The 22,336-nt window shown below is 39.0% G+C and overlaps 1 protein-coding gene across 1 annotated transcript in view; it reads right to left on the reverse strand.

The window, feature by feature from the left end:
- LOC124804820 (sterol regulatory element-binding protein 1) overlaps positions 1–22,336 on the reverse strand; it is a 94,471-nt gene that overhangs the window by 25,446 nt on the left and 46,689 nt on the right. Inside the window, exons 11-14 of the mRNA XM_047265160.1 lie at positions 21,466–21,875; positions 18,987–19,318; positions 15,514–15,690; positions 697–832 (exon numbers count right to left, since the gene is read on the reverse strand). Coding sequence (XP_047121116.1) covers positions 697–832; positions 15,514–15,690; positions 18,987–19,318; positions 21,466–21,875 — 1,055 coding nt within the window. The remainder of the gene's footprint in view (positions 1–696; positions 833–15,513; positions 15,691–18,986; positions 19,319–21,465; positions 21,876–22,336) is intronic.

Consider the following 22,336-nt stretch of genomic DNA (forward strand, 5'->3'; position numbering starts at 1 on the left):
ATCATCATCCCAATAAAGCAGTGGTTATGTACGCTGCAAATTTATTTGATGATAATGCTGCGTCGCATTTTCGGCAAGGGTTGAAGAGTCTGCAGAAACAAATGACTACAGATAGCTTTTTAGTAAAAAAGAATTAGTTATATATCATGAATAATAAAGTACATAACATTGCATGTAAAGTTTTCTTTGAATAAATGGCATGAATAAGATAAAATGCATTTTACATTAATTTATATGAAATAAATTGTTTCGTTTAACGAGTGTTTTGCACTATGAGTAGGATTCTGGAACGAAATATGCTCACTATGCGAGGTTCCGTTGTATTGACATCTGTAAAACCAATACTGAGCTTCTCAAGATGACAAAAGCATAATAAAATCTATTTGCAACTGATGACTGACTTTTATCCTGAAAAAATACTACTACAGTTACTGAAAATTACAGGCATGGCTAAAATTGTATCTTCCTTTGCATTATGAAAAAGTAACACCATTTAAACACTAAAATTTTAGTTTAGGCTTCATCATGACTTTTATGAAGGTGGCAAAAATTAGAGAGGGAGACTAAGATCTGACAACAGAATGAAGGTTCAAATGGATGTAGGCTACAGTAGTTACATAGAGACAAAGAAGCTTTCAAAGTTACAATACAAGACGAAAACTGTGTGTACAACAAAACACACACTCAAAAACTTACCTTTTCCACAGATAATTGATCCACGACTATGTCGCTGTCGAAGACTTCTGTCCAGAAGTTGTTGTGTGCGTCCTGGTGCAGCACCAGCCATCATTCGTGCTGTCGCTTCATACAGGAAAACTCGTGCCAATGCAGACTAAAAGAAATCATACCATAAAACAATGCAATATTCACTGCAAAATATGTTAACAACACACCAACTAAAGTAATACAAAATTCATAGTAATTTGTGCTTGGTCTAACGATAAATGAAGATAAAACCATATACATGGCCTGTGGAAAAGAATATCAGCCCAACATGCCATCAATTTTCAGTGTGAAAAGCATCTTGGTTCCACAGTCACTTGCTTTAATGACATCTCAACTGAAATTAAGATTAGGCTGATATCAGCAAATAAGGTATATTTCTCCTTGAGTAATTTATTCCAGTCAAGACTCCTCAGCCACCCAACAAAATTCACTATTTATAAATCACTTGTTGGACCAGCTCTCACTTATGCTTCGGAAATGTGGCCCTTGACGGAAACCGATGCAAGGCTGCTCGACGGATCTGAGACGAAAGCTTTGAGGAGAATAATTGGCCCTGTGCATATGAGAGAACAATGGAGGAAAAGGTACAACGCAGAATTGCACACTATATACGCCGATGCTCCTGTAACAAAAATCATACGATCAGGAAGGATAAGAAGGGCAGGTCATGTGGCAAGAATGGAGGAGTCTGAGGTGATAAAGAATATTCGCTTTGGTAATCCAGGAGGACAAAGAGGCCAAGGTTGACCTCGAGTAAGATGGATGGATGGAGTGGAAGAAGACCTACGGAAGCTTCGATGCAGAAACTGGAGGAGGGTAGCACGTGACCGTGATGGATGGCGGAAGCTCATTGGGAAGGCCAATGTTCATCCTGGGCTGTAGCGCCACAGAAGAAGTAATTTGTGCTTGTGAAACAATTTAAATGCCTTTAATTAGTTGCAAACTTGATGTCATCCCAAATGTACATTTTAAATAGGCACACAGAATACACATCACAACTGCATTTTCTCACAACATATAATGTGACAAAACATGCCTTAAACATCGTACCTACTGAGAACTAGCAACTCCTGTTACTTGCAGTATTTAGTACAAAACTGATTCATACAAATCTGAATAAAAAAAATCATCAAAGGCCGTGATACACCTTGCTGTGAACCTTTGTGAGTCAACATTTCCCTTTCAAATCAATTTCTCACTCTCTATTCCTATCTGAATAATAATATCAGAAAATTCCAAACACAAATGATTCAAACAAAGTCCGTAACTAGACACTACAAACAATGGGAGAACAGGAGCATTTCTGCAGTGACAAGCGTTTTGAAACTTCCGTTTTCTCCACTACCATATATCTATTACCAAACACTGTTTGCTTTATCAAGTTTCATCCTGAATTGACATTTTTAAGGCTACAGGGATACTCCAAAAGCACTGGTAGTTTATACGGTATATACAGTAGTAGCCAGACTAACTGACTAGGCCGTATAAGGTAATGATGGTGTAAAATGTGTGTATAGTTGTCACTCCCTGCTGGCTACTTCTGAATAACTTTATGTATGTATTTGGGAGGGAAACAGCTATTTTGGGAAAAGAAAGTGCCAGCCCTGTACCATTCAGCTTTTGCTTTTATCTAATACTTCAAACAAAGAATTTAAGTAACTTTACCCATACAACTATCACCTGTCTGCATACTGACAGTTATTAAAGTTATGCAAAATGTATATTACTGAGTCAAAATAGCCAAACAAATTATAGAAAGAGTTGCTAATGAGGTTTTCTTCTACTGTGCTTTTGAGTATTTGGGAATTTCAATTCCCTGCGAGATGGCCACTGTCATCATGTTATAGACTTTAGCATCAGAATATACAACTATTTTAAACCCTACAGAGGACTGCATAGTGTATATGAATTAGTACTGCAGTTGTGAATTGAACAGTTTGTACTAAATTCATTCTTGTTGTTAACCACAAAAGCCATTATGGGGGATAAGTATTGGCACATAACGAAAGACTCAATTGGTCCCAGAAGAGGCTTCAGCAAGATCTTCTGTTATCAAAATGGTTCAAATGGCTCTGAGCACTATGGGACTTAACATCTATGGTCATCAGTCCCCTAGAACTTAGAACTACTTAAACCTAACTAACCTAAGGACAGCACACAACACCCAGCCATCACGAGGCAGAGAAAATCCCTGACCCCGCCGGGAATCGAACCCGGGAACCCGGGCGTGGGAAGCGAGAACGCTACCGCACGACCACGAGATGCGGGCATTCTGTTATCAACTTCACACAACATGCTTATAGCATGCTTCTGTAAAATAGACACTTTTTTCACCTCAGCTGATTAGATTATACCACAGGATGGTATGTAAAGCTTACTAACAATCTTGGCTGCAGGTCAGCACAATGACAAGACCGTTCTGTGTGCGAAGCAAGAAGACCTGTGCTTTTTGGTAAAATTGACCTGAGTTTCTTATCCCTCTGGATGCCCAGAACTTCACACAGTGCCTCTCCTGTGTATGCCCACCGATCTCTACTTAAGTCACTTTGATTTGTTTGGAATTACAGAATGTTAAGTTTTCACAAGCTAATATATCAACAAAATTGCTCAATTCTCGAAAACCTAATGTAGTTGTGTAGATAAAAAAACCCGTTCTCCAAGTGGTGGCAGGAAAACGCATGTCGAAAGGTATGCAAGTTTTTGGAGCCAGTGGCTCCTCCTCATGGCAGAAGAGTTGAAGGGGAAGAAAGATGGGCGAAGGAACAGGGCTGGTGAGATGCAGTTCAGAAAATTCACCCACAACCCCAGATCAGGGGAGACGTACCAGACAGATTGAGAAGGAAAGACCCACCATTGGGAACTGCATCAAGCTAGGTTTGAAAACTTGAGGGCTTAAGAGTGGATGAAAGGATAATATGGAAGACAGACATTGCTGCTACAGCATCATGCACGAGTTAATAAGAGCAAAAAGCTAAGTGGATTGTGTGTGATAGAGACTGGAGGGGGACGGCGAAAAATAGACAGGTCGGAAAATGAAAAATGTAGAACATTAAAACGGAGTGAAGAAAAGAAAAGTTACAGTGAAGAAATTATGGCCATGTGGGTGGCAAGAACCAAGGGCATGTTGTAGCACCAGTCCCCAACTGCAGAGTTCTGAGAAATTGGTGTCTGGGGGAAGAATGCAGATTGCATGTGATGTGGAACAAGCACCAAGGACACGACTGTCGTGTGGTAGTGCATCCTCTGCAACAGGATACTGGGTATTGCCAGAATACACCCTAAACACATTCATCCGAACTGATAAATTGGTGATAATTATGTCGATGTAAAAGGCTGAATGGTGTCAGGGTGTATACATGGACAAGGGAAAAAAAATCCTGGGTTTTTCCCAGATGAAAATACACTTTTTCCGTGTCAAGTGACAGTATACTTTTTCTCGGCACTGTAAAACATATAAATCCTTTGAACATTTATGGTTATATACACCGACGTAGAATTTCCCGGCACATTAGAAAACGAAACTCGAGGGGGGGGGGGGGGGCATGTTTTGGAAAGATCTCTGATGTGCAGCAACATGTACGCTGCATATATTCGTGTTACGAAGGTATAAATTCGAATTCCACCAAACACCGCATGTTACTTTCCAAAGCATAGAAATCGAGATTGCGACGCACTTTTCTAAGCCAGTCATAGCTCATATCAAGTGATCTTGCCAGCTGATCACAGCATATAGGACACGTGATGTAGTCAGCCAATAGCAAGATCACTCTTTAAGTGGTGCAAATACACAAATAAGAAAAGTTAATGGTTTAAATTAATATACATAGTGTTGCTACAAGAAAAAACAGCTTTCACTTATAATATTGGTCTCTAAGATTAATAAGCTACAAGAGAAGCTACGCTTCCACATATAATGTTGATCTTTTTTGTGCATGTTACACTTTAAGATACTTCACACAAATGTGCCAGTAAAATTTTTAATAACGACGTAAATTTCTGATCTTCTGGGCTCAAAATTCGTCCAGATGGTTGTCCTCAAAGAGGTGGTCTTTAAATGAGAGTCAACGCTCTGTGATTTAAGAAATTCATTGTACATTCTCGCACATAATTCATCTTGCGTAAAAGGAAATTTACTTTGAAAGTAACGCTTTTCAAACCACCATTCACAATATTTTCCTGTGACCTGTTAGAAATTGGTTCATTTCAGCAGTTGCCAGAGAATGCCAGATAACAGGCGTCACTGCACTTGCGCAGCTACGATGACACAGGAAGCCCACTAGTTTAACAGTGGGAAATTAAACACTTAGTTTCAAATAAATTGACTGCCTCAGTGCAAAAGGTTAATAAAAGCCAAATCTCTTTAGCAAATCGACAAAAATAACTTCATTGTTCTGCTAGGTGATGAATGCTTGACTGTCAGAAAGGTGGAAATAAAACCTGAAACTAGTAACATATTTTAGCCTTCCATGACTATGCGAACTTATTTTAATTCATTTGACATCTCCCGGCCACAGAAATCCATTTTGTTTTCATTTAATGTGAGAGCAATAAATGAACAGGAAACAGCAAAATCACTAAATGTTAACACTGGTCATGTGGAGACTAACCACCTCTCCACTACACCTCAGACTGCTCTGTGGATCAGTCCCGGATCTCCAATTTTTCCGAACCAGGGCAATATTAGATAGTGGCGGCCAGCCACACATCTGTAGCCAAATGCGGGAGAAGGTACTACTCATACACGACTCAATTGCTTATGCACAAGAGCCCGCCCGCAACTGCTCAAACGAATCTAATGTAAACAGCTGTCACGTCACGCTCATGGAGGCAATTTGTTGTTAGGAAGCACTGCATAGTATTCCTAAAGCATTTGACACACTTTGCTGTTGGCAGACGCTTGTATGAGCACTTTGTTTTGTTGCTGTATATGGTGTATTTCCTTTGCAACTTAAGTTTTATTTTCGTTTTTTTTTTTTCTTTCGTTCACGTTTTGTTGCTGCATTATTATTCTGCAGAAGCAGGATACAGTAATATACTTTGTTAGAGTATTCGTTCTTACCAATCAAAATCACAAAAATTTAACTGATAACTAAAACAATGAAAAATTCCCGGAATTCTAAAAAATTCCTGGGCTTTTCCAGGATCTTCCAGGTCATATACACCCTGAGTGTTTACGTAACAACTGGTATATGACATGTAGTTTCAACTTTTCCAAACTCTACCCCTTTTCCTAAACCTAACCAATCCTTTTTCTTCACCAGTCTTCCTTCCCCTCCAACTCTTCTGCCAGGAGCATGAGCCACTGGCTCCAAAGGCTTGTGTAAGTAATACCTTTTATATGCGTGTTTTCCTGCCGCCGCTTGGTGAGTAGATTTTTTTATCTATCCAATTACATTAGAATATGAGCTTACATAAAATTATGTATTAAGCTTTTGGCTGTGAGCCTGCTGTAAACCTGTTCTACTGTTACCTTGACTGTGTTTGCGCCTCTTTATCAATAAGCAAACACAGTTTTTGATAAGCCCTCCAATGTCCCAGGTAAATCATTTATGTAGAACAAGAACGGGAGTGGGCCACTTACCAAATCTTGAGGCAAAACATTTTTAATATTTTCCCAATCTGAATTTAATATTATTCTTTTCATTTCACTTGCTAAGGTGACATTTGAAGAGAAGCTTGGAGAAGGCCGAGTGTAAATTTCCTTGTCATATTACAGTATTAGGGGTAGTTTTCACCTAATCAGCTACAAACTGGGAGACTAAAGTGATTAGGATGATATTAGTGAGAGTGAATCATGTCACATTGTTCCAGACATCTTATGCAAAAATTACCTTGAGTAGTATCTCAGTTCTGGTAACCAAGAGGCTCAAACTTTTTGATTCAGTTACCATAGAATAGTTAATCAGTGATCTAACGCCATTACAGCATTACTGTATAAGGCTGTAAATAGGAATGTAAAGAAAGATATTTCTGCTCAACAGGTATCACAAGAAACAAATTCAGATAACCTGAGCAGTCAACATGAAACATTCATCTCCGGGGCTGAAAATGTTGAACACAAAAGTGTCTGAAAATGTTGAACACAAATAGACTCAATTCAAGAACAATATGCCTTACACAGGTACGGGCTGAGAAAAGATGCAAAGAATAGCAGATATCTAGTGTGGTCTGATAGTTGTGTTAGAAAGCTGCTCTGAAGACAGAGTGAGCATCACTGCAGATTTAAATGTAGGAAAAGACACAAAGACAAACAAAAAAAAAAAAGCAAAAATTATTGTAAGGTGTGCCACATGTGAGAGACTTTCATTGACTTCAAAAGTAAAATTCTATCTACCAATCTGATAGAAAATCCTAAGAAGTTTTTGGTCTTATGCTGAATCAATAAATGGATCATGGCATACGTTCATACACACTGACCATACTTACATCAAAACAGAAGCGAGGTGTAATCCTGCATCATCTTACTGACAAACGATACTCGCAACAAAAGTAATTTCTATAGTAACAAAATCACAACATAAAATGTCAAATATAAATATTCAGATATTGCGTGTTGATTTGATTTTAGTTAGCATGTGGAGAGCTGAATTGAGGGATGATGTCTGTCTTTAGCACAGGGCAGGACAGCAATCACAGCGCCTCAGTGAGAGGAAATACTTGCTGGGACACAGCAATAAGCATTTCATGGATCGTCACTCTGACCTGGAGGTGTGCAGACACACCGAAAAATTATATAACAACAATACTGAGAAGTTGTAAAGGAAGTTAGAGAAACTTTTGTGATGAAGAATAATCATGAGTGATACTTTATTAGTTTGTCAATGCACACTAAGCGGCACAAAAAACATAACACTTAAGTTTTTTTAAATTAATCACTTATATGACACTAACTTAATACTTAATGATAAAATATTATGTATGGCTTCATCTAGGTATTTAACAATGGATAAAAAAAGAGCTAATAATAGAAGACAATTACAAACAAATTAAGCAAGAGACAGAAAGAACACAAATGGATTCACACTTCAAGCAAATTTTGGGAAAGTTCATGAAGGTAATGTATGTCCATTTTGGTTTTCAACACTTCACTCTTCACTTGACAAACCTCTCTTCATACCTCCTCTTGCACTATCAAGGGATTCAACCTATCAGATATGCTCCCGATTAATGCTGCAACGTCCTCTTGAGGGATCATCTCCCATTTTTTCAGGAGAACCTCCCACAGGCCATCTTGGATCTCTGGAAGGAGCTGATAGACCCTTCTCTCCAGTTAGTCCCATAAATGTTGAATAGGATTCAAATTACAACTTTGAGCATGCCAAGCCATAGCCGAGTCGCCGCTTCATCCAGTAACTCTTGCGCAATTCTCAGAACATGTAGGCATGCAGTGTGATGCATTGGTGTAAAGCCATCACCAATAAATGAAGCAAAAGGCAAAAAACATGATCCACAATAATTTCCTGCACATATCAATGCGCTGTACGACTCCTATGGTCCACGGAGACCAAATTCGTCTTTGCAGTCAGGATGATTCCTGTCCACATCCAAAAACCACCATGAAAAGGTGTCCTGAATGAGAATATGCATGGGGAATACTTTCCAAAGTTCTCCAGAGCCTCTCTCTACCATTAGGGGATTGCAGGTCAAATCAAGACTCATCAATGAACAACATATGCTCCCATTTTTGTACTTTCCAGACACTATATTCCCCGGTGACACAGATGAGCAGTGTAATGCTCTCTTTCTGGGGCTGTAGCAGGTCTTCTCAATTGAAGACTGGTAACACTGACCCCTCAAACTTGGTGGAGTCAATTTTGTGCTTCAGCAGCTGTAGTGTGACAATTGTGAAGACCTTGAATTGATAGAAGTGGTTGTCTCTTGCTGATACTGATCTTATTGAGACTGATCTCAGCTTCCATGTATTGTTGCCAGTTTCCCTCTACCTTCTCACGATTCTAGAAATCGTGAAAGTTTTCGTTCTCACTACTTCGGGGAACATAACGCATTTTGTGGCCACCTCCAGGGCTTAATAGCGTGTTTATTCTTGAAAGCTGATTACGATAATCACAGAAAGACTCTACAAACACATCTGATGGCCAGAGATCAACGCAAGGAACAGCTAGAAGAGTGAGAAACATTATTTCCTCACATCTGGAGATGTGTTTTTCAGGTTGCACAGCTACACTCCAATTTTTTACATCCAGAGCAATGCCAATACAATGCACTGTCAAAAGTTATCGCATAGACTGCTACACTTTGATTAAACAGATAATTAATCATCATTTATTGTGTAGTAAATTTTTTGGTCAGTGTATTTGAAGGACATGGAAATATTTGAACTTTTAACTTACAGTGCGACAGTTATTGAACACTATGAAAAAAAACTTAAATTACATACAAAATATCGTCTGCACACACTTTTTTCAACATTTAAATGTCACTACAGATATTTGGATTCAGGTTATGACATGCGTGCTATCATTGGCGATGAAGTGCTGCAGATGAATAGCGAAATTCTTCATGACCTGCTGAGTGTCAGAACATTGATGCTGCCGAAGACCTGTATGACTGTTTTCAACTCAGTAATGGTTTTAGGGTTATTGCTATACATCTTATCTTTAATATATATAAATACAAAGATGAGGTGACTTACCGAACAAAAACGCTGGCAGGTCGATAGACACACAAACAAACACAAACATACACACAAAATTATCTTTAATATAGCCTCACAGAAAGCAGCTGCATGAGTTCAGATATGGAGAATATGGCGGCCAGTCGAGGCCCATGCCAGTGGCCTCTGTGTACCCCAGAGCCAGAATGCAATCCCCAAAGTGCTCCTTCAGGACATCAAACACTCTTCTGCTTCAATGGGGTCGAGCTCCATCTTGCATAAACCACATTTGGTCAAAATCAGGGTCACTTTGGATAATGGCAAGGTTATCATCTTCCAAAACCATTACATACTATTTGTTATTCGCTGTGCCAAAACAAGGAATATCACAATGATTATTCCGTGACTGAACACTGCACACCACACAGCCACCCGCTGAGGGTGAAGAGACTTCTTGATCACGAAATGCGGATTCTCAGTCCTCCAAATGTGCCAATTTTGCTTATTGACGAACCCATCCAAATAAAAATGGCTCACAAAAACAACGTGTGTACGCATGCACACAGTAATTCCCATCAGGCCTCACAGCCAAACATGCAGATTAAACATCCTAATGCAAACCATTTAGAAATGACGACAATTTTATTTCATGTAGTTCAATCATTGTCGCCCTGTACAACTGGCATGGGAAGTTTTTCCTGGTTAGTGGTGTAGAAGATTAGCATTGTTTGGATTTACTGTAGTAATTACACCTTTGGTCTTTGTGTCTAGAAGATAAGTATTAGAAGTACACGGTCAAACTACAGCTATACATATCCAACAGCCAGCCATGTTAAAAGCAGACACTCATTTAAAATGTACTGTACAACATTCTTGAACTTTATCAATTTATGCTCAATACTTCATACTACAGAAATGTAATAATAAAACATGTTCCAAAAATTGTATAAAATACAAAAGGGGCAGGCTATTTCTGTTTTCTAGTAGGGTCATACTTTTTTTAATTGTCCTAAAAATGTCCAAATGACAGATACTGAAATAAGTGAACACTTCACAGAGGAAAAACCACTGGATCTGATGGGGCACACTTGTGATTCTGCACAGAGTATGCACAAGAACTTGCTCCTCCTCCACCAGCAGTGTGCTGTAGGTTTGCTGCAAGAACAAAGCATTGCTAGTGACTGGACAAATGGGGCAGGTTATTTCCATTTTCAAGAAGGAGCATTGGACAGATGCACTAAACTTTAGGCCTGTATCACTGATATCAGTATTTTATATAATTTTTGGAACATGTTTTATTATTACATTTCTGTAGGATCAAAATCTCATGAAAGGAATCAGCACGGATTTAGCAAATAATGGTCATGTGACACCAAGTCATCTTGTTTGTGGACGAGTTGCAGAAGGCAGTAGATACTGGCAGCCAGGTTGATGCTGTGTTTCTTTACTTCCAAAAGGCTAATGTTACAGTTCTGTACTGTCACCTACGAGGGCACTGGGTATCGGACCAGTTGTGTGATTGGATTTAAAAGCTCCTAGCTAACAGATCAGAACAAAACAGAGCAGCCACTAGTAGGGACTAGAAAATTTAACATCATTTTCGGCAGAATTCCCATCTACTTTTGGCAAAGTTTACACCTACTTTTTGCAAACTTCATGTCTATTTTTGTTGAAGTTCATGTCCACTTTTTAATTTTTTTTTCTAAATGTTTAGCTACACAAATTTTAAAGGTTGCCACACTATTAGTGAAGAACAACAAAGCCTAGTTCTCGGGAATTAACCATAAAAAAAGAAGGAAAAAAAGGAGGAGGAGGAGGAGGAGGAGGAGGAGGAGGAGGAGGTGACTATTTAAACTTTCAAAAACGGTTGTTCTATTGAAAAGCAGCAACATTTTCTCACTGGTAAACTGAAAGTGTCTACAATTTAAGGTGTTTATAGACATTATTTGTCTTTTACTGCCCAATTTGATGATTACAAAATCTGCAGGCTAGTAATTTTGACCTTTCACAGGCATTCATAGCCATGTGACCCACGCTTGACAATACGCCAGATAGAACTAACAAGGTAACTATCGGAGATGTAGAACTGAACATAAAGTAACTCTGTTTTAATGTTAGGAGCAGAATTTTGACACAGTCAAAAAAACATTACAGATTTTGTTTTCCAGTCGCTGTAGCACAGTGTGTGGGCACTATAGGCTATATTGACAGATGGCTACGTGTGTACGCAAGCTAGAAGTTTGACTTCCAGAGGGATGAGGAGCAGTATGGGGAAACAAGCCCTGCCCTTCTTTCATAGGACAGTAGCCTACAGCAGAACTGACACATTGTCATAGGTATTGCCAATCTCTTCTGGTGTTGTAAGGGTCGTAATCAAAATCCTTGATGGACCAAGATTAGTTGCTTCAATTATTTCAAAATAAGAAATTAAAATGATGAGAAACACACAACACAAAGAATGTGGGGATGGCTACCATGCAGCTACTTGTTGAGGTTAGCAGAATGTTGTTAAAATAGTTCAGGTCCAACCTCTAGCGGTATTTGACGCAACCACAGTTCAAAACATCTGCCACCTAATTAGCCATGTTAAAAGTGTTCACATTATACCATCTTCTGAGCTTTAGTTAACAAACAAAAACATACACATTTCTCTGTTAGAAAATGCTGGGTCCCACAGCTGAACACTACATTGCATTATGCAGAATGCATCTTTAAATAGACCATTCAATCACCTGCAATTGGCATGGCAAAACAGAATGCATTGATATGTCATTGCATTTGTACACTTTTTATTTTGTGAACAGTTTCTTACACACAATCTTTCCAGATTTGGCTTTGCTAGATGATGTACAGTAACAGTAACTCAAAAGGGTTACATTTTTGATATTTATGAGCAGAAATTAACAGTTATTTCAAACTATCTCTGATAAAATAGTTCATCTGGATACAATTCGTTAAAAAATAACATCTATTAAGTAATTTCGTGTTTTGCATTTTGAGGCAGATTTAGTAACTATTTTGCATTTATCGTAAAATGCAAATTTTTCCAGTCACCAACCGTCAAGAACACTTTCTTAATGGGGAGAAGTCTTCAGACATAAAAGTATCTTCCGGGAAACTGCCAAAGGACCATCACCATTCACAATACACACTGAAGTGACAAACATCAGGGGATAGTGATATGCATATATACAGATTGCAGTAGTATCACATATACAAGGTATAAAATGGTAGTGCATTGGCTAAGCTGTCATTTGTACTCATGTGATCCAAGTAAAAAGGTTTCTGATGTTTGAACACGGAATAGTAATTGGAGCTAGACACATGGGACATTCCGTTTTGGAAATGGTTACAGAATTCAATATTCAAAGATCCAAAGTGTCAATAATGTGCCGAGAATACCAAATTTCACGCAATACCTCTTACCACGGACGACGCAGTGACCAACAACCTTCAGTTAACGACAGAGCATTAGTGCCTGCACAGAGCTGTCAGTGCTAACAGACAAGCACAATGTGTGAAAGAACAACAGAAATCAATGTGGAACATACGACGAACTTATAGATTAGGACAGTGTGGAAAAATATGGCATAAACGGGCTATGGCAGTTGACAACTGATTTGAGTGCCTTTGCCAACAACTTGATATTGTCTGAAGCGCCTCTCTTGGGCTTCTGATCATATCAGTTGGACTCTAATAAACGACTGGAAAACTGGGGATTTTCCCATACAACCATTTCATGAGTGTACTGTGAATATCAGAAATCCAGTAAAACATCAAATCTACTATGTTGCTGCAGCCGGAAAAAGATACAGCAAGAACGGGGCCAACGACAACTGAAGAGAATCATTCAACGAGACAGAATTGCAACCCTTTTGCATATTGCTGCTGATTTCAATGCTGGGCCATCAATAAGTGTCAGCGTGAAAACCATTCCACGAAACATCATCGATACGGGCTTTCAGAGCCGACGACCCACTTGGGTACCCTTGATGACTGCATGACACAAAGCTTTACGCTTCACCTGGGCCTGCCAACACTGACATTGGACTGTTGATGACTGGAAACATGTTGCATGGTCGGACGAGTCTCATTTCAAATTGGATCGAGTGGATGGAACTGTACAGGTATAGAGACAACCTCATGAATCCAGGGATCCTGCATGTCAACAGAGGACTGTTCAAGCTGGTCGAGGCTCTGTAATGGTGTGAGGTGAGTGCAGTTGGGAGTGATATGGGACCCCTGATATATCTAGATACAACTTTGACAGGTGACACGTACGTAAGCATCCTGTCTGATCACCTGCATCCATTCATGTCCAATGCACATTCTGTCGACTTGACAATTTCAGCAGGACAATGCGACATGCCACACGCACAGAATTGTTACAGAGTGGCTTCAGGAACAATCTTCTGGGTTTAAACACTTCCGCTGGCAACCAAACTCCCCAAACATAAACATTATTAAGCATACCTGGGATGTCTTGCTTACAACATGCTGTTCAGAAGAGATCTCTACCCCCTCATACTCTTACAGATTTATGGACAGTCCTGCAGGCTTCGTGGTATCAATTCCCTCTAGTACTACTTCAAACATTAATTGTGTCCATGCCATGTCATGTTGCGGCACTTCTGTGCGCTCGTGGGGGCCCTACACGATATTAGGCAGTTGTACCAGTTTCTTTGGCTCTTCAGTGTACAAATGTAATGTATTGTATATAAATAGGCAGAAAGATGCATTATTGTGTAACTACACGATTGCAGAACAAACAATGGAAGCACTCAGCCATTAAATACCTGGGAGTGTGTGTGTGACGCGATTTGAGATGTACGACGACATAAAAGTAGTCAAAGGTATGGTAGATGCCCCACAGATTCATTGGAGGAATTCTCCGGAAGTGTATATTGCTCATTAGTCTGGGATCCACACCAGATAGGATTGATAGAGCTGAGTAACAAACTCAAGTGGCAGATGCTACATGACCAGCATTGTGCATCATGAAGTGGTTTACTGTTAAAATTCAAGGAGCAGACGAGTCAATCAATACATTGCTTTCTCCTAAGTATTTCTCGCAAATCGATCATGAACATAAAATCAGAGAGATTCAAGCTCACACACTGGATTACCAACAATCATTCTTCCCAAACACCTTTCATGCCTGGAACAGGAAAGGAGGGCAGTGACAGTGGTGCACAAAATACCCTCCTCTACACACCATCAAGTGGCTTGCAAAATACAGATGTAGATGTGATATTCTGTTGTAAGTTATCTTCTTAATTATGTCTGAGGAAACATCAAAGATGGAGAAGGGTACATAATTACAATGGATTTTTTTTCATGACAGATGCTCTTGACACCGTGACTTCTTCTGACCTCAAATCAGTTGCTTATTCTATTTCATAAACTGGTGGTACAAATGAATACTTCAGTACTGTCCATTATAGTTATGATTTCTGTACTATTAGGAAGATACATAGTCATTAATTAAAAAGGATAAAGTTTCAAATCTGCTTTCATATATCTACCTTAGGTGGTATTCCTTCAGTTTCTAAAAATTGAAACACTTAAAATATTTAGCTGTTTAAATCAAATAATGGAAGCTCCAGGGAGGAATATCAACTATAGGAAAAGAGAGTGTTACTTACCAAAAGAAGACACATTAAGTTGTAGACAGGCATAAAGCTTTTGGCTGCAACCCTCATTAGCAAGAGAGAAACCCGCATCATTCATACACACAGGCAAGCACACCTCATGCACACATGACTGCCAACTTCAGCATTCTGCCCCGAGATGCTGGAGTTGGCAGTCATGTGCACATGAGGTGCACATGCTTGTGTGTACGAATAGTGTGTGTTTCTCTCTTGTTGATGAAGGCTGCGACCGAAAGCCTGATGTAAGTGTCTCTCAACTGTGCATGACTGCCACTTAAGGTGTGTTCCTTACGATAAGTAGCAATCTGTCTTTTCCTACATTATTTAGCTGTTTAGATTTTTTCTTTAGCTCATTTGTTCATATACTGTATTTCCAGAAACTGTACAAAACTGAATTTAGATATGCTAACTGAAAGGTAAAATGAAAATAAGACACAGAGAATGAAAAGACCAATCACTGGAAAATAACAAATCAGAAAATGTAAATATTAAATAACAGTAGTAAAGAAGTTACTTTCTTACAGGTACAAGTTGTGCAAGACGTCTCAAAGATGACAGATCCCTCTGAAATCCTGTAAGAACTGCATTGGAGACTGGAACTGTGATGTTTGTTGCGTTCACATCCACATCGCCCATTTCATCTTCCCACAAAGATGTTCTCGTCTCAAGAAGACAGTCACATATGAGTAACTGAGCAAGCTGGTGAAGTGAGTAAGATTAAGGTTTAACATACAAGCTGATGAGTACACACAGATACTTACATGCAATAACAGCAAATATTTTAACATTTTCCAAGTACAATACTCATCTGACAAGGGTACCATACCTACTGGTCATCACTAATTCCATCCAAATTTATGGTACATACAGGGCTTACCCAGAAATGAAAGTGACAAGTGGGAGCTACAGATGCCATGGCATTTAGAAAAAATAGCACTTTTAGTGCCAGCCGGACAGGTATGTGCCATTTATGTTAGTGCTATTTCCAGCAGCAGTTAGCACAGCAGAAAGAGTACTAAATGGTAATCTGAGGGTTGTGGGATCAGTTCTCTACTATGAAACTTTTTTTATTCTCAATTTTTACATTACTTACACTGAAAATAACCCAAAATAATGCTTAATATATTGTATTTATTACTATTTTCAAAAAAGGCATGAAAAGGAAATGCAAAGGAAAATTTGAGATTTGAAATAAATTTCAAGGAACTACTGTACTTACAGCTTCCATGAGGACTCTGCAAACAACTTTCCAAGAAGGGATTGTAACTGATGCACATTTTATTTCATTAATTTCAGTTTGACCTTCAAGCAGCCTCAGGAGCTGCACCAAATAATTGGTTCCCACAATGGATAAGAATCGGCCCACTGGCCACTGGGCAAACCACTAGCTATGACTACAGAGCTCATTCAGTTGCTAGCTCTTGACTGAGCAACATGGATTTTTTTAGAATATTATCAGAACACAGCGAGAATATTGCCATTGTAAAAAATGCAGTGTTTATAAACGTGTTCAAGAAGCTGAGAAAATTACTGCTTCCCATTCTTTCGATTAAAATACCCCAGCACATGTAAATCACAACCTGTAAAATAATAAAAGTATCTAATTTTATGTATGAAGTTGTCCTGTACACATTACAGTCCCTACCTGGAAGTTTCTTGCAATCCCAAATTTTCCTTTGCCTCTCCTTTTCATGGCTTTTACGAAAATATTAATAATTACAATATACTGAATGTTATTTCTATTTATTAGCAGTGTAACTAACAACAACAACAAAAATTCCATTAGGGATTCGGCCCCCATGACTGCTGGATTGCCATTCTATGCTTCTTCCATTGCACCCCGCCCACTGGTGCCTGAAAATTACGCTGACATAAATGGCTTGTGCCTCAACTGACCCAAGCCTAAAATGCTATTTTTTCCTAACCAATTGGCCATCTGGAGCTCCCGTTTCTCTTACTTCCATTTTTGGCCAAGTCTTGCATACACCATAAATGGGAACGAAATTGGTGAAGATGAGTAGGTGTGGTCTCCCCTTTTGGGATTAATAAATACTCTTTTTTTTCTTTTCTCAACTACTAACGTATGGCATATGGTGTTGAATTTGTTATCGGAAAATACAATTTAAATGCAATGAAAAAGAGATAAAAACAGTTTTGTTGGCAGAGCTAACATGATAAAATTTCACAGTATAATCCCATTACTGTACTTTGCTGATGCTTCTGAACACTGGGGTTGCACTGTAGAAGTACTGCATCTTTTATATGTCACATGCAATGCAACTACAATGCACACCAGGGATCATGAATCAAACGAAACAACCTGCTGACAACTAAATTCATAACACATCATAAAAACACACACAAATAAAGTAAGTATCAATTGCAGACACAGCTTCAATTTTGAGATTTTTTTTTTCCATCAAGTAACTGAAAATCAACATTAAAATTTTTAACTGCCACGAGAGAAGTGAAAATGATCATAATATAGCAAAGACAGCACAACAAAGCTTAAAACCACCCAATTTCATCAAAGCCAGTTCTCTTAGACAGCCTGTCAAACTGAAACAAAATGTTAAGACAATGGATATTCTAGCACAGAAGTAACAAACAAGAAATGAGAAAAGTCAACCACTCACCTGAAAATGAATGATGTCTGGCGCATTCATGTGAACCCCCCTCCCGGTGTGTGTGTGTGTGTGTGTGTGTGTGTGTGTGTGTGTGTGTGTGTGTGTGTGTGTGTGGAGAATCTGATACATAAACTCAAACTATACAAAATGATTGCACAAATCTACAGCACCTAGCGAGTGGACTAACAAGACAGTAGGTAGTGAGCATTTAATGGAATCGGAAACACAATCATTTTACTCACATTTGAATCCATGTGATCTCACAGCGTGCAGCAATTGTTGAATATAAACAATGGAAAAAAGAACAGCAATTGATCGAAATATTTTATTAATGCAGATCTAGATTTAAACTATTACACAGACATCTTCAGTGCATATAACAACAGGTAGCATTAGCCCTGAGTGTCACTCAGTAAACAAGAATAGTGGTGTAGAGTTTACCGGAGTCTAAGATTAACTCCTGTAAGAGCTACACCACCAATATTGTTTATGACGTGACACTCTGGGACTAATGTCACCTGTTGTTATATGCAACGAAGATGACTATGTAATAGTTGAAATCTAGATCTGCTGTTATTAAATAACAGATTTCACAATCAGTTGCTGTTCTTTTCTCCATTGACAAAATTATTTGTCAATGTTTGATAATGGACATATGTACAGGATGTAGAGGCTGATTGGAATATAAGTGTTGATGAGAAGCTTTGCAAAGGCAATGGCATTTTTGATATAGGCATACATGAAGGATCTGGAGGTTCTTTGAAATATAAGTGTTGATGGTAAGCTGGCAAAGGCAAAGGCAATGGCACTTTTGCATCAAATACTGGAAACCAATCATTTATGTGGTAGGTTTGAGGCTCTGATGTAGCCTTAGCAGTAGCTGTTAGTTTCATTTTCTTGTAGGACACAAAAATAAGGGAGGTTGGAGCATAGTGTATTTCCAACATCAGCAAAGTGTCTTTCCAATATTAATATCTTTCAAGATATTTTTATCTCAGAGAAGGGTGGAGGAAGGAAACAGTTGCCTCGGGTAATTTAGGAAACATTGGAAAGCCTTAAATCAGGATGAGTATCTTATCCACTACACTACTTTGCTTAGCTTTCTTGTGTTGATTTTTGCGTGCATCATAATGATGATGGAGAAAACATGGCATTAGAATGCATGTAAATCACTAAATAAACTGAGAGACATGTTATTACTGAAACACTAGAAGTATTTCCTAAAGAGGTGCAGTTTTCTGAAGATGAGCTATAAAATACAAATCGCTATCTTTAACAACTGCTTTTATACAACACTAGCCACAATAATTCAGCATGATATTGCGCAAGATAAAAGATTATAGTTTTACTACCATTACAACTACACACCAGAACTGTGTTGTCAGATGGTCTGCAGCTTGCGTAAGTCAAACTCTCATCAAGAAGACTGCCTGCAGTGTTGCACAGGGCCAATGCATGTTGGGCTGAAGAGCGTGCCCGTCTTCCCGGACTCCTGCTACTGCAGTGTACTAATGCAGCACGTCGAGCACGGAAAGCGGCTAACATAGCTCGTGGCAAAGGGTCAGCTAGGCTTTCCAGAATCTCGGGCATTGCCTCAACGCGGGCGTAGAGCCTTTCTGCCTGAGTTTCCTCACCCAACATCCAATAAGCAACTACACCAATAACACCTGACCACCAGTGAGCAACTTCATCTTCACTACCTGCAAACATAAACAAAAAAAAGAAAAAAAAAAAACTGGTACATTTATCATACACAATATAGAACAAATAACCTGAACTCAGCTGTAAAAGAAACAGAGACATTTAATCCTATGCTAGTATTATACAGCTACTGTGGGATACTTACTCCAAGTGTACCAGAGCACACAGAGAGCTTACAAGGCAGGCATCTCTGGAGCTGGCCCTAGCTTGGAACTCCCAAATTAAACAAATTCATATCCAGATAGGCATAGCTTAACTTCTTGAAGTGGTCATAATTTAACATTTCATAGGGAGCATATGTAACTTATGGAATGTCCTAGATGTCACGAACCAGGGACAGAGGTGGTGTGTGTGTGTGTGTGAGACACTTTTGTGCCTAAACAGATCAGGTAAGACAAGCCATAGGTGCAAACATATTAGAGATGCATCTGTGAGGTCAGACTAACATATGGCTTCTTAAAAGGGCCAGCAACACTCAGTTGTTACAGAGGTGGAAGTTTTTATGACCGACTGATGTTGCCTTGTAACAGTAGAGCGCTGGTAAAGATTACTGAAAAGGCTACAACCAAGCATAACACACGTCAGGTGAAATACGAGGAAGATTGGTAGGATAATGAATGTCCAGCAGCAATTTCAGAAAGCAGAGGAGTACTGATGATGATGAGCATTTGGCGTCAGTGGCCGGGAGGCCCCTCGCGGGGCAGGTCCGGCCGCCACATCGCAGGTCTTATTACATTCGGCGCCACATTGGGCGACCTGCACGCCGGATGGGGATGAAATGATGATGAACACAACACAACACCCAGTCCCTGAGCGGAGAAAATCTCCGACCCAGCCGGGAATCGAACCCGGGCCCAGAGGACGGCAATCCGTCACGCTGACCACTCAGCTACTGGGGCGGACAGAGGAGTACTAAGAGCATATAAAAATGCAGCATGAAGCAAAATTTCATTCAGCTTAAGGATGCCCAGCACAAATGAAAATAAAGCTTAAATAAAAGAGGCAAGGGGCTGGATAGCATAACAACTTAAATCAGCACACCCCAGTTGTGAAATTATGGCAACAAATTTGAAGATATTACAGTCCTCGACACTGCCAAATCATCTAGATATGAAGTATACCATCTAGGTTAACCTCGCGAACAGCAGAGAAGGTGACTGAAACCAACCAAGTCAAAGATTATCATCACAAAACTGCGCAATTTTTTACAGTAATTCAAGATACATTTACTACCAACAATTGATTTCTAGTCCTCAAGAGGCAAACACAGGCTGTTAAAAATCTTAAAAACATGTGGAAGGATAAAATTAAGAATCTGGAACTGAAACCAAAACCCATATCCCAATTTTAAAGAAAAAAGAAAGAAGCAACATGGAAATATTCCTACAGACAAATATCACTGTCATATTGCGTGCATAAAATTCTGGAATGCATGGTTAAAAGGTATCTTGAGCAGCACGTCGCAGATCTAAAAAGAAATTTTTGGAGAAAAGTGAACATGCTGGATGAATATCATCATGAGCTCTGAGGGCAGGCAAGTATTAAGCAAAGAAGAGAAGACTAGAATGTAGAAGGACCACAGAGAAGGGCTATACGAGGGAAAGAAACTAGATGACAATACAAGGGAAATACAAGTGGATGAATGTGAGATGGTGGATGCGATACAGCAAAAAGAATTTGCCAAAGCACTAAAAGATCTAGGGCATAACAAGGCACCTAGGGTAAATGACATTTCTTCCTAATTATGAATACCCTTCGGAGAACAATCCACATGTTAAAAATGTTCCACTTTATATGCAGGCTATAAATGGGTAAAATACTCCCAGACCACAAGAAGAATGTAATAAATCAAGTTCCCAAGAAAGCAGGTACTGACAACTGTATGACTGAACCATCACTTCACTGTTGCAAATACCAACACAAATTATCTGCTGAAGAAGAAACTGATTGGTAGAAGAACACTTAATGTTCCAAAATTTTCAAGCTAAAATTGTTTTTAATGAAAATATTACGTATTACATTCAAATATTTACTGTAGTCTAAAATTCAAAAGATAATTGATTCTTGTCACTACATTTGCAACACAGTACGTATAAATCATATTTTTTTAGGAACTGAAAATCACAGAATAGTATTTATTACTTACTTGTGACATGAAATGCAGATGCATGCTGATGCTTGGAAGCGGTAGCAGCAACAGCGTTTTCCATAAGTAGCTGGACGTAAGTGAGAACATCTGCTGTCTGGGTACGGCGATATGGTTCTGAAATCTCTGACATCTGAGATGTAGTTCCAATTAATGGAGTGTTTCCTGCACCTGGTGCAGCCAAAGTTTGTAACGCACACAGAAGAAGGTGATCACGGTAAGCACGTGCCACACATGCTACTGGATCAGCACGCGAGCCCAGTTGGCTAAAGGGTGATGGTGCTGCAGCAGCAGGTCCATAGATCCATCGACCAGATACAACAAAGCGATGTCCATATGATGTAAACAACCACTGAAGTCTTGCAGGAACTTGGCTACGGCATACATTACGTGCCAAACCAAGATAATACCTATAAGGAAGACCAGATGTGCCTATTAGCTAGTTAAATATAGAAACTTATGCTTCAAAAAATTAGACTGTCACACATGAGATTCACTAATTTTTTGTTTTAAATGTCTTAACAATGCTGACTTACAATATCACTGTTTCCACATATAACAAAAGCAAGTACACAAAAACATGTAATGAATGAAATCATTAATAACAGAGAACTTGTAAGAGTTAAAAATGGAAAAAGGGTAGGAGGAGAAGATAACAGGGGTTTAAGTGTCTATCGACAATGACATCACTGAGACAGAGTACAATGTACAATAGGCAAGGAGTGGGAAGAAAATATGTTGTGCAATTTTCCAAGGATCCATCTGGGCATTTGCTTTAATCAACTTACAGAAATCTTAAAAACCTAAATTAAGATGGCAATACGGAAGTTTAAACTATGCTCCTTTCAAATGAGACCCCAGTATGCTTACC

Source organism: Schistocerca piceifrons, chromosome 7 (genome assembly GCF_021461385.2).
Source record: "Schistocerca piceifrons isolate TAMUIC-IGC-003096 chromosome 7, iqSchPice1.1, whole genome shotgun sequence".
Taxonomy (NCBI): domain Eukaryota; kingdom Metazoa; phylum Arthropoda; class Insecta; order Orthoptera; family Acrididae; genus Schistocerca; species Schistocerca piceifrons.